Consider the following 12,744-nt stretch of genomic DNA (forward strand, 5'->3'; position numbering starts at 1 on the left):
GAAAAATATTTATTCGGCGCTAGTGTTTTTTAGAAACATGAACGTTCTGTTATTTTACAAATAACATTGCCTTTTGCGTCATATTTGAATAAAACTGTATAAATATAGTATAAATTACATTTTAAAAATAATGTATATTATATCCCAGTATATTTTATTCTACACATAATGTTATCCAAATTAATTAATTGTAAAAGTTTTTATAAACAACGGTCTTACTTTTACTATGGTTTGATATAGGGACACGATAAACTTCTAGTTGGAAGAACTAAATAATGATTTGGCCCAACTAAATATTTACAGGAACAATTTTTTATTGACAAAAATCTAACATTTTGACTTATTTGGTACTCATTTGGTGATAATATTATTTTAGGGATATTTGGAATATTGGACAATTGTTGTAAAAAATTATTTTATACTACGCTAACCAAAATTGTTTTTTTGATTGCGAAATATTTATTCGGCGCTACTTAGTGTTTTTTATACACATGAACGTTCTGTTCTCTTACAAATAACATTGCCTTTTGCGTCATACTTTAATAAAACTGTATAAATATAGTATAAATTACATTTGTTAAATAATGTATATTATATCCCTTTATATTTTATTTTACACATAATGTAATTCAAATTAATTAATTGCAAATGTTAAAAAAAAAAAAATATCAATTGAAATTAGATATACATAAAATTGTTTTAATGATTTGATCAATTTTTTTTAAAGATTTTAGGTGTTTTTGTTAAAATATACGAAATCTGCGAAAACACAGTTTCCCGGCAATTAAAAAAAAACTGTAGTGCCGAATTTTTTTCCCGTTTAATGTGTTATGGGTACATATGAGTTCCAACTACTGGCAAATTTTCAACCCAAAAGTTTTAAAATTACCGCTAAAAACCCCGAAAAACAAAAAAAATTGTACCCCCCCTAGGGGGTCGGGAAATGGGTATAGTTTAAGTTTGACACAACTGACGTGTGCGGGCATACCAAATAATTATTTCCGATACATTTCAACTCGATCCGACTCTTTTTCTCGAAATTATAGCCATTAAAAGTTCTAACTTAAAAACTCGTATGGTTTTTTTTTTGTTTTTTCAACTTTCGTCTGTGAATAATTTATTTTTTTCAACTTTTACCCCCCCCAAAGTACAAACTAAACAAAATTTGTGATTTATAGAGTTGCTATTCGAAGGAATTGGTCAAGTATTAAAAAAGTTACAGTATATACAGCGAAAAAAAAAGCCCACATCAGAGTAAAACCAATACCTTCTCGCTTTGCATCGAAGCTAAAATAAATTCAGAAAAAAATATTAACACCTTTTTTTTTTAACGTGTAAAATGATCAATGAAAAATATGCCTACTTCAATTTTTTAATTTTTGTTATCCTTATTTTGTTAGTTTGAGTGTAAAATGTAAATTAAGTATAATGTTATTATGGAACGCAAAAATTAGTGAATCGTCATAATATTATAATTTATACCGATAAAACAAAAGCTAAAGTTTTCTTACATAACCTTATAATATTTTTAAAATGACAGCTCTTATGATATTTCATTACAATTAATAATACTACAGTTTATTGTAAAACAAGCTTATTAATTAACTATACAGTAAATTTGTGGAATTTCGTTTTTATTTTGTAGATTATATATTTCGTTTGTGGATCAAAAGCCGTCGAACATCGGAGTCCAAGGAACTACTTTGGAAGAAAAGATTTTATAAAACAATTATACAATATGTTCATTATGTTAGTTGCACTTTTTAATAAATAGATGAAATAAAGTATTGTTGTAGACATTTTTCTATATTTTGTAAAGCTGACGTATCTAATATTCAATCATAGTTCATAAAATTGTGTGTTAGGTGGTAAGTTTTTTTTTGTTATTTTTAAAATGTAAAATTATATTAGACATAAGTGGGTCATTTAACGACCCACACTATTCTTAAAATAATGGCAATTTTGTAGTTTTTAATTTTTAAAAACCTTTTTTGTTTATGCTATACTACAATATTATACAATATTCAAACTGTAATGTTGTTTGGTATTCTCTAGAGCTTTATCAACTCCTAAAATTTATTTCGCAACATGTACCTATATTTAATTGAAATTTTCAATTAAGAATAATTCACTGGAAAATTCGACTGGTCAATAACCAGTCACTAGTTTTGAATAAATAGTTCTAAGAAATTTTAATTTTAAATTACTTTAAACTTTAAAAATAACTATTTAAAACTGTTTATCGACTTATTGTTAATAAGTTAACATGTGTTAAGTTATGGTATCGGTTGTTGTTTTAATAATTTTAAAACTATTTATTCAAAACTGGCTATCGTACTAATCAAAGTTTTCAGCAAATTATTCTTAAATTAAAAAGCTTATCAAATACATATATGTGTTACTATTTAAGTTTCAAAAGTCGATGAAGTTCTATAAAATACTAAAAAATATAAAAATTTGAGTATTGTTTAATTTTGTAATATAGTGCTAATGTCAATAATTTTAAATGAAAACTTGTGTAGGGCGTTAAAGTAATCACCTGGCATATCAAATAATTAATAGGTATATATATATATAAAATATCGTAAAAAATATTCTTCATACTTGAAGTAAACGCTATATATCAATATTATGTCTTCAATATAGTATACACTATAGTATAAATACATATATGTATCTTTCTTTATATTTAGGTCTTGTTTGGTTGAAATCAAAATGTAAATATATATATATATATTTATATATTCAAAGCTAAAGAAACTAAAATGTACATATTAATTCTTAGACTCTGAATTTAGATATAAAATAATAGTTTTTAAAGGATTGAAAAAGGTTGGTTTTTTTAACGTTTTAGACATAAAAGCCTGAGATTAATTATTAAATATTCAGGCTGCCTGACAACAGTTCTACTATTTAGGATGGTCCGATTTCAATTCTGTAAATAGATATGATTTCTTTGGCTACTTCTCTGAGTTTTGCCAGAAACGGACTTTTACATTTTTCATGTAAAAAAAAAGGTTTTTTTATATTGAAGAATTTTCAAATTTAATTTATTTAGTTACAAAAAACTGATTTTTTAAAATAAAAATCGGGTTTCTAAATATAAACCCAATAAAGTAGTTAAACAAATCGAATCTCTTTGCAAAATTGAAACCTGATCATTTCGGTAGGTATGCTTAATTTTGACAGGCTTTTAGGTCGAAAAAAACAAAACAGCCTTTACTCATTGAAAAAAGTATATAAATTGAAAATAACCAATGCAGCTTTTAGAAATTAACTGGAAAGTAACTTGACATGGTCGAAATTTATTAAAACCACAATTTACTTAAATGTTGCCTATATAAAACTCCTTAAAAACAACCCGCTTCTAATCCTATTAATACCATTTTAGACATGTTTAAACCCTACTTATTGTACTTATTTTTAGCCACGTTCAAAAAAATCGAATATGTTTGATGTTAAATAATATATTTATTGTCCTTCATGGTTTTATAAGTAGAAGTATATCAAATAACTTTTTAACTTTCGGTATTTTGTTGGAGTTGGCCAACAATAACTTTATAGATATAGTTAATTACTAATTACATTTGAAATAATAGCCAATAGGTAGACTTAATTTATCAACCTACTATTACCAATGATACGACATTAAAGAAAAAATATTCCGATATTTGTTTATCTGTCAATTAAATCATAAATTATCAAAATATAACTTTAAAAAAATTGTATTACCGCAAAAAAACACTAATAGTATTACTAAGTAGGTACAACACATATACAGTCATAGGTCAGCTACTACTTACCATTTATTATTATATAATAAGACGGATAACCAGATAATAACTTAAACGTTTTAAGACGTACACTCGAGATTAGCCAACACAATTTATATTGATTTGTATTTTATAAAACAACAATCATATATTTTTCAAAAAACAAATTACAATTATTACATTGGTTTAGAATCGTTTTGAAACCCGTAGCTCGTCCGTGAAAATATAATATATAAAATGCCAATATTACAAATTGACACAAATGTTCAGCCTTCGAAAATACCGTCAGATTTTGGAATTAAAACGGCTGAATTAATGGCAGACATGTTTAGTACACCAAAAAACGTAAGCATTTACCTATTCTGTGTTCTTAATGGACTAAAGTATATTTTAAATTATAGCCATAGGAAAAACCAAAAACAAGATTAGAAGTACAACATTACTTACAAAATTTAAAACAAATTTCTTTGAAGTTCTATTCTATAGATACGTTGACAAAAAAAAACACTTAATTCATTGGATACGTTAGTAAAGTAAAGGTCGCATTGAATTTCAGTTTTCCGTAGTGCACGTAAACGCTAATCAAAATATTTATTGGCACGGCGTGGATGGCTGTTGCGTCTTGGGAACGTTGAAGATAGTGGGCGGTTCGGGGAAAATAACTCCCGAACAAAATGTAAAGCACGCTCAAGTACTGGTAAAGCACATTGTAGATTACTTCAAAATACCAGACAAAAAGTAACAGAATAAAAATATACAAGTCAATTTTTTTTTTTTTTTTACAAAGTATTTTCATGTTTTAGCATATCAATATCATTTGTCGAACAGGAAGCGAGCAACGTAACAGTATTCAGCACTACTGTCTTAGCGTTTTTACAAAATTAACAATATAATTAATTTACTGTACAACAAAGTATTTTACATATTAGTTTAATTTCATTTTTTTTTTTTAACCATTTAAAAAAAATCAACTGCTCTAGAACGTTTTGCAACATTGATGTTCAATAAATTATCGGTCAAGTTTTTAGGTACATCATATTGTTTCTTTTCGCTTGTGGGTGTAGATTTTTTCAAATCACTTTTCAACTGTGAAATAGCTGGTGATCGAGTGGGCGTCGATTGTGGCGATGGGCTGTAAGACGCTCTCAATGCAAAATCTCTTCTTCTATCACTGCTTAAACGGTTAGATACTAAACGTTGTGCAGCCGGTGACATGGTATTCAATCTGTCCAATGGACTTGTCATTAAATGAGATGGCGAAGGCCTAAAAAATACAATACAATATATTTAAAAAAAAAAAATCTCTAGTCGTTTTTAAAAATCAGAACAGGTTATTTCCATACAATGATATTCCTATATAATATCTTAATACAAAATTAAATTTTATAATTACGTTGATAACTGTCTTCTAGCTGTTTCTAAGGCTTTAAACTTTTTATTCCTATGGCTCTCACTTGCTTTTTCAGCAAGGGCATGAGCCAATCGTTCCCTTTTAGGCTGTTCGGGTATTTTAAAAGTAGGCCCAGAATTATTAGGTGTCAACGGTGTGTCGCTTCCGTCCAAACGAAACGGAGTGCCCTCAATTTCTCCCCAAGTCATCAACGGACTCTGGTTGACACCCGGAGCTGGAGAAGGAGTTTTGACAAAACCATATCCGTTTATTTTAGGGGTGTAAGAAGTTAATTCTTTGCCGTCGACACCGATTTTGCCGTCCAACTGCCGAGTTTGCATATGCGCCAAGCTACACAATTGCTGTTTGTTGTGTTGTTCATCAAATGGATTCAGACGAAGACGCGTATTAGAATGTTCGATTTTTTGTCGTTTAGAAGCCATACTTATTAGTTCTTCTTTTGTTAATTGAACTCCGTCGGGGACATACATAATGTAATTTTTATTTTTGAATGTCCAAGAGTTCATGTTAAACGGCCTATCCGTTATGGATGCTTGGTCTTCAATAGATGGCACTTGGAGTGTATCTACCATTTCCAAAGCTTTAGTTTCGCCTTCAAACAACCAAGCGTTCTGTTAAAAAAAAAAAGTTTATTTATTATTATTGGAGAATAATATTTTGAAAGCAAACACAATTAAGTTTTAATAAATTAAAATAATAATTTAAAATTTTAAAAAAAATCAAACCTTTTTGCGGAATTGAATTTCTGATTCCTTAATAATATCATTGAAACTTTGATTGTCTTCACTTGTGGTTTTACTTAAGAACTTATCTAAACTGGTATTCTCTGAAAAAAAAACATAAACAATAAAATAATGAAAACTACTATTTCTTATTTATAATAATTTATTAACTCATTAATAGAATTTAAGGCCATTTATTATGCATTTTTTTTTTTTTATAAATTTGTTCAAATAAACATTTGGTTGAAATTATTAACCCTCTGACTACTGCATTATAGACTATACTTGTAGGGCTGTACTACATTAGATTAATTTTATTGGAAATCATTTTATTCATTCTATTAACAGCTTAATCCTTGACAGCAGTAGCCAAAGGGCTAAATTGTACTTAAATAAAAATAAAAATTAAATAATGTCCAGATTTGCTATTAAGACACAAAGATAACAATTAGATATACAGTGGGTAAAAAAAGTCTCCGTACACTGTTGTCAATTTTTTTCAAAAACATAAAATGATAACTTAAAAGTTGATTAACTTCATATTTTTAACACACATTTATTCAGAAACATATTAATATTTGTTTTTAGAAAAATAGAACATATATATTAATTAGTTTATTTTATACATGTATATATATACAACAACTTTGGAAAATAACAGGAAAAAAAGTCTCCGTACAAAATAACATAAATATTTTTAACATGATATATTGTAATAATTATCGTTATTAATGGTCAGTTGGCCCTCCTCTAGCTATAACAACTTCGTGCATTCGTTTTCCCATTAATTCTACTAATTTTGTCGAAACAGTAGAATCAATACTGTTCCATACTTCTAGTATTGCATTTTTTAATTGTTCTTTGTTTCGAGTTTGGTAATTTTTAAGACGTCTACCTATTTCCTCCCATAAATGTTCTATAGGGTTCATGTCTGGTGATTGTGGAGGTGTGTTAAGTTGTTTTGGTACTCGGTATAACAACCATTCTTTAACTTTTTTCGCGGTATGTTTTGGGTCGTTATCTTGTTGGAATATAAACGAATTGCCAATATTTAGTTTTTCAGCACTTGCATGTAAGTTATTTCTCAAAATGTTTAAATAAACATGTTGATCCATAATACCATCGATAAATACCAAATTACCAACACCTGCAGCGCTCATACAACCCCAAACTAGTACATTACCGCCCCCATGCTTTACCGTTGGGCACAAATTTTTGCAATCCATCTGCTTATTAGGTTTTCTCCACACCATAACTCGCCCATCTGAACCAAAAATATTAAACTTGCTTTCGTCACTAAATAATACAGATTTCCAAAAATCATTTCCCTTATGAATGTGTGCCTTCGCAAAATCTAAACGTTTCCTTTTATTTATTTGACTGATAAAGGGTTTTTTCCTAGCTACACAACCTTTATATCCTGCGTTTCTAATAACATTACGAATGGTCTGAGGCACAACTTTCACATTATAGTCAGTATCAATCATACCAGCCAGTTTAGGTGCACTGGTTTTTGGTTCCGTCACAATTGTCCTTAGAATGGCCCTCTTTTGGTGTGATTTCAATTTTTGGGGACGACCAGTACGTTTTCGATCTTCAAAAGAATCAGTTTCGTTGTATCGGTTTATAATATATTGTACAGTCGAGTGCGATTTATTTATTGTTTGTGCAATATTTCTGAGAGAATTACCATCTTTTCTTAGTTTAACTACTAATTTACGAATAGCAATTGGTATCTCCATTGTTCAATGTATATGAATTGAATAAAACGGACTAAGCGTATGTCTATCGTTCTTAATGGCTACAAAAACAATAATAACATGCTCGTTGATATGTAGAACTCTCAGTCCATACGGATTTTCCCTATTCCGGTACTATTTTTATCTGTTATTCATACACATCAATAAATGTACGGAGACTTTTTTGCTGTTATTTTCCAAAGTTGTTGTACATATATACATGTATAAAATAAACTAATTAATATATATGCTCTATTTTTCTAAAAACAAATATTAATATGTTTCTGAATAAAAGTGTGTTAAAAATATGAAGTTAATCAACTTTTAAATTATCATTTTATGTTTTTGAAAAAATTTGACAACAGTGTACGGAGACTTTTTTTACCCACTGTATACATTTTTTAAACTTAATCGATATTAACATACCAACAGTTTTTGTTTTGTTATCATCATTTTTCCCACCATCGATAATACTTGAATCATCAGCTCTACTAGATGACGGCCCTTTAGAAGGTTGTGGCGTTTCAAAAGTATCTGGACTGGCATCTAGAAATAAATTATTAATTTTGGTTAGGGTTCTAAGTGTGGTTTAAAATATCTAATCTAAATTTAAATACTAAGGGGAAAACAAATTTTAAAGATGGATAGGTGAGTATAAATTTCTTAAGATTAACCTGGCTGTGTAGCTAGTAGTCTTTTGCTTATACTATATTTTTCGTATATTTCCCGTAGTTTCTTTGTGTCATTTATTTCGACGGCATCTAAATAGTCTTTTTGAGTTTTCCACTTTTCCAGATCTGGGAAGAAATCTCTTTCAATGATTTTACCAATATTCTAAAAAAATAAATTTCACAAATGAGCAATAATTACAAATATTATATAATATACTTTCACTATTTGCATCAAAACTTTGAGTTATTTTACTCTTTATAAAAACATACATAACTCGATATTATTTATATTGTTGCTATCAGCATTGATTATAAATAATAATAATAATTATTATTATTATTAGCAAAGCATTAGGTACACTTTTATTGCGATAACAATTATTTCGTACCTCGCCTAATAAAACATACTTGTCTGATGGCGACAAACCGTTTTAATCCCAAATAAGCCTCCCAGTGGTTCTTGAAAATGTTAATATTATATTACATTTATTTTTATTTGGCAACTAAAGACAAAATATTTTTCAGTGATAATTTCTTTAAGTTTAACTCTTAACTAGTGATGTGCCATTTCTCGTACTGCTCTGACGATTGTAGTTAGTATATATTATTATGTTGTATAATTTTTATTATACAAATTTGTTTGATTTTACCTATAATTTTAAGGCACAATTTTATGAGTAGAATTGCTGCACACTAGTTAGGGTTAATATAATGTAGGTATAGTAAATTCAAATCGCCTAAAGGATTACTAATGACATTTTAGGAGATAGTTACTACGATAGTTAATTACCACAGTAGTCGATACCAATATGTAGGTGGCTAATATAATTATATTATGATGTTATGTAAACAGTAATAAAATTACCTCCAAATACTCTTCTTCGGGTAGAACGGCCTGTTCTTTTTGATTGGCCATATTGAAACTTAAAACTAACAATTGAAACGTAGGTGTAAGAAAATAGAATTCGTAACCAGTAATAAGTTGAATAATATGTACGACTTTTATAAAATATAACTTTACAAATTCATTATAATAGGTAAAAGTATGTTATACGTTTTAACTTTTAGTTTTTTTTTTTTTTGTGAATACTGAAAAAACCTTAATCATGATAACAAGGACAATAATATTGTTATGAAACTTTTGATAACATCACAAGAATTACAGGCTTACCATTATTTAAATACAAAACAAAGAACATTTTATTTTATAATACAAAAAGGAAAAGTATTTTATAATTATAAAAATATATTACCAATTCTAATTAATAATTCTTGCTAAAATACAATATAACGTACATAGTTTCATTATGCATTTAAGTGTTCTCCTTTTCATATAACTGTCTTAAATGTAATTAATACAAGGTGTAATATATGTACCATAGATCAAAATTCAAATGAAAATATATACCTATTATTTTCATGACATATAATAGATGATAATAGTTAATAATACATATAAAAAGTAGATGAAGGTTTGAATGAAATCACTTTTTTTTTTAAATATTCTAAAAATATTAAAATTTTAATTTTTAAACTAAACAAAAAAAAAACCGTACGAGTTTTTAAGTTAGAACTTTTACTGGCTATAATTTCGAGAAAAAGAGTCGGATCGAGTTGAAATGTATAAGAAATAATTACTTGGTATGCCCGCACACGTCAGTTGTGTCAAACTTAAACTATACCCATTTCCCACCCCCCTAGGGGGGGTACAATTTTTTTTGTTTTTCGGGGTTTTTAGCGGTAATTTTGAAACTTTTGGGTTGAAAATTTGCCAGTAGTTGGAACTCATATGTACCCATAACATATTAAACGGGAAAAAAATTCGGCACTACAGTTTTTTTTTAATTGCCGGGAAACTGTGTTTTCGCAGATTTCGTATATTTTAACAAAAACACCTAAAATCTTTAAAAAAAATTGATCAAATCATTAAAACAATTTTACGTATATCTATGCAGAATGATACTATTAGGTTTTGTGCTCAAGTACCACTTTTGACTTAAAGTTTATACAAATTCAATTTTTTTTTTTTCTTTTTTTTTTTTAACTAAAAACCCGGTGGACCAGATGTGAGAAACGAACAGACACTAAAAATTATTAGTTGGTAACGTCTATCCGTGTTAGATTAGGTTAGGGCCCAATGATCGGTATCATAATATTGTGTTTATTACATGATATCACAGGCGACTAAATCGTGTACCTGATTATAGTAGAAACTCGATTGATTGGGAAAAAAACCTATCCGTGTACTTATTAAGACACTTAATGATTCTGATACGACAAAACCACTGTCGTTATCTCGTTATTTTATAGCCTGCGTTATATAACCTTACCGAAGTGTAACTATGAGTATATAATGTCCAACTACCTGCAAATAATGAAGAGGACTGTTGTTGTTTGGATTCAGATTAAGTGTTGGTTTTTATGCAGTATACCGCCTCAAAATGTTTTTTTTATTACACAATTTTTTTAAAGGAAAACTAATGTCTTGTATATTGTTATACTGTTATTCATTTAAAGAGATTCAAGCTTGATTGTTTAAATTGTTTAATATTAGATAATCTGCTTCGTGCTAATTTTAATTTTTTAGTTTATCAACTTGTAGCTCTAATTTTGTATAAAATATTTCATTATTTTATTACTATGTACTATTACTATTAAGATAAATTTTAATAATAATTAAGTCATAAATGATAATACTTTGTTTTATGACTAGATCAAATCTCGTGAACATTTAACATCATGATACTGCTCCTATGCTATTATTAAAAAAACACAATTTTTAAAATCTCCATAAAAGGTTATTGTTAAATAACAGGCAACAGCCGACTGCTAGTGGCTATACACGTTAGTAATATTTAACTAATAAGTAATATATGTAGGTAAAATTTATTGTTTTCTCCATCACAGTACCAGTATACGATTTATTTTAATTTAAATGTAAGAAAATCGATTTTTCTTTAGAAAATAACAAGAAATTAATATACAGGACGAGGCAGTATTATGAGGCGATTTTCTAATGTATTTAAATGGTAAAACCCGTTTCACTATCCCACCCTTTACATTTTAAGGATCTATGAAAAGGTTTTTTTAGTTGCATTTTATTTTGTACATTGTCAATCTAGTAAAATAGAAGTATAATATAGCTTTGAAATAATATAATCTGTGAAGTATAAATAGTTTGTGTGAGATTGCTTTAATGGAAGTATATAATACATAAATATTAATTTTATTGAGAATAAGCGATTATAATTTAAACTATGGAGTACAAACGATTGAAACATGAATCGTCGACCATTCCAACAAAATATAACAAGACATTGTATATGTGTTATTTGGTCCACTAAGTTTTTGCAAAAAAAAAAAACCAGTACAGTGGGGTCGGGGCATAGTGGGGACGGAGCATAGTTGGGTCGGGGCATAGTGGTGACGGGGAGGTCACAGGTTTACAGGAATTTTTAAATCTGAAAGTGATAAAATCACTTTCGAAAAAACGCTTCGATGCAAATCGGTAGTTAGTATTTTCAAGCCAGTACAGTCCAAACCAAGCACAGTATAAACCAGCAAAGTTAGAAAGTTTTAAATGAAGGTTCTGTATTTACAAATGAGCATCAAAGCGATTTTATTCAATTTTATCATTTTTATTTATAATAATTCTTGTAGACCTGTGACCTCTCCGTTTCCTCATTGCTTTGATTACATTATGCCAATACTCTACTGTACTAGTCCTCTCGGATAAAATCACTTTCAAATTAACGCTTTGATGGTCATTTGTAAATACAGAACCTTCATTTAAAACTTTCTAACTTTGCTGGTTTATACTGTGCTTGGTTTGGACTGTACTGGCTTGAAAATACTAACTACCGATTAGCATCGAAGCGTTTTTTCGAAAGTGATTTTATCACTTTCAGATTTAAAAATTCCTGTAAACCTGTGACCTCCCCGTCACCATTATGCCCCGACCCAACTATGCTCCGTCCCCACTATGCCCCGACCCCACTGTACTGGTTTTTTTTATTTTTAGTATTACAATGTAAACAGGTTATAAATAAAAATGTTTTGGGGAAATGACATGTAAAACACTGCGGTTGTTGTATGTTTTTATCTTTTAAAACGTATTTGATGTTGGTGATTTATGATATGTTTCCTGAAATGTTTGAAGTATTATTTGACCAATATAGTTTAAGATTACAAATATTATATAATATTATTATATTCTTCATGTTTTTAAGCTGTCTCTCCCATCACCGCTGTAACGATCATATTTCACTTGACCGTTACTTCGCGTTCCAAACCAACTGACACAGCACCCCCGACTATAGGTAGGGGAACGGTCGCACACACAGGACAATGCACGTCGCGTATCATCTAATTAACCAGTTGACTTTACCATCACGGACCGCCAATATCCTCGACCTTGCGCTCTATATT

At 28.7% G+C, this 12,744-nt stretch overlaps 3 protein-coding genes across 8 annotated transcripts in view; 2 read left to right on the forward strand and 1 right to left on the reverse strand.

The window, feature by feature from the left end:
* LOC126839751 (macrophage migration inhibitory factor homolog) overlaps positions 1–12,744 on the forward strand; it is a 95,468-nt gene that overhangs the window by 39,567 nt on the left and 43,157 nt on the right. For 2 of the 6 annotated variants that reach the window (XM_050575193.1, XM_050575175.1), the window contains exon 3: positions 1,646–1,799. The exons of the other annotated variants lie outside the window; for them this stretch is intronic. In XM_050575193.1, the coding sequence (XP_050431150.1) occupies positions 1,646–1,724 (79 nt within the window). In that variant the 3' untranslated portion in view covers positions 1,725–1,799. Of the gene's footprint in view, positions 1–1,645; positions 1,800–12,744 lie in introns of those variants that run through there. 6 annotated transcript variants of the gene reach the window in all.
* Positions 3,844–5,020, forward strand: LOC126839720 (macrophage migration inhibitory factor homolog). The gene is made up of 3 exons (XM_050575140.1): positions 3,844–4,118; positions 4,330–4,511; positions 4,577–5,020. The coding sequence occupies exons 1-3, from the start codon at positions 4,011–4,013 to the stop codon at positions 4,656–4,658; spliced, it is 372 nt and encodes a 123-aa protein (XP_050431097.1). The 5' UTR covers positions 3,844–4,010; the 3' UTR covers positions 4,659–5,020.
* LOC126839676 (splicing factor ESS-2 homolog) lies at positions 4,292–9,395 on the reverse strand. The gene is made up of 6 exons (XM_050575087.1): positions 9,182–9,395; positions 8,320–8,479; positions 8,072–8,191; positions 5,910–6,010; positions 5,167–5,795; positions 4,292–5,037 (listed from the first exon to the last, which is right to left on the reverse strand). The coding sequence occupies exons 1-6, from the start codon at positions 9,230–9,232 to the stop codon at positions 4,731–4,733; spliced, it is 1,368 nt and encodes a 455-aa protein (XP_050431044.1). The 5' UTR covers positions 9,233–9,395; the 3' UTR covers positions 4,292–4,730.

This window comes from Adelges cooleyi, unplaced genomic scaffold (genome assembly GCF_023614345.1).
Source record: "Adelges cooleyi isolate 19-005CV unplaced genomic scaffold, UGA_ACOO_1.1 ACOO_flye_CR_arks_rails_tigmint_CR_PRNA_108, whole genome shotgun sequence".
NCBI lineage: Eukaryota > Metazoa > Arthropoda > Insecta > Hemiptera > Adelgidae > Adelges > Adelges cooleyi.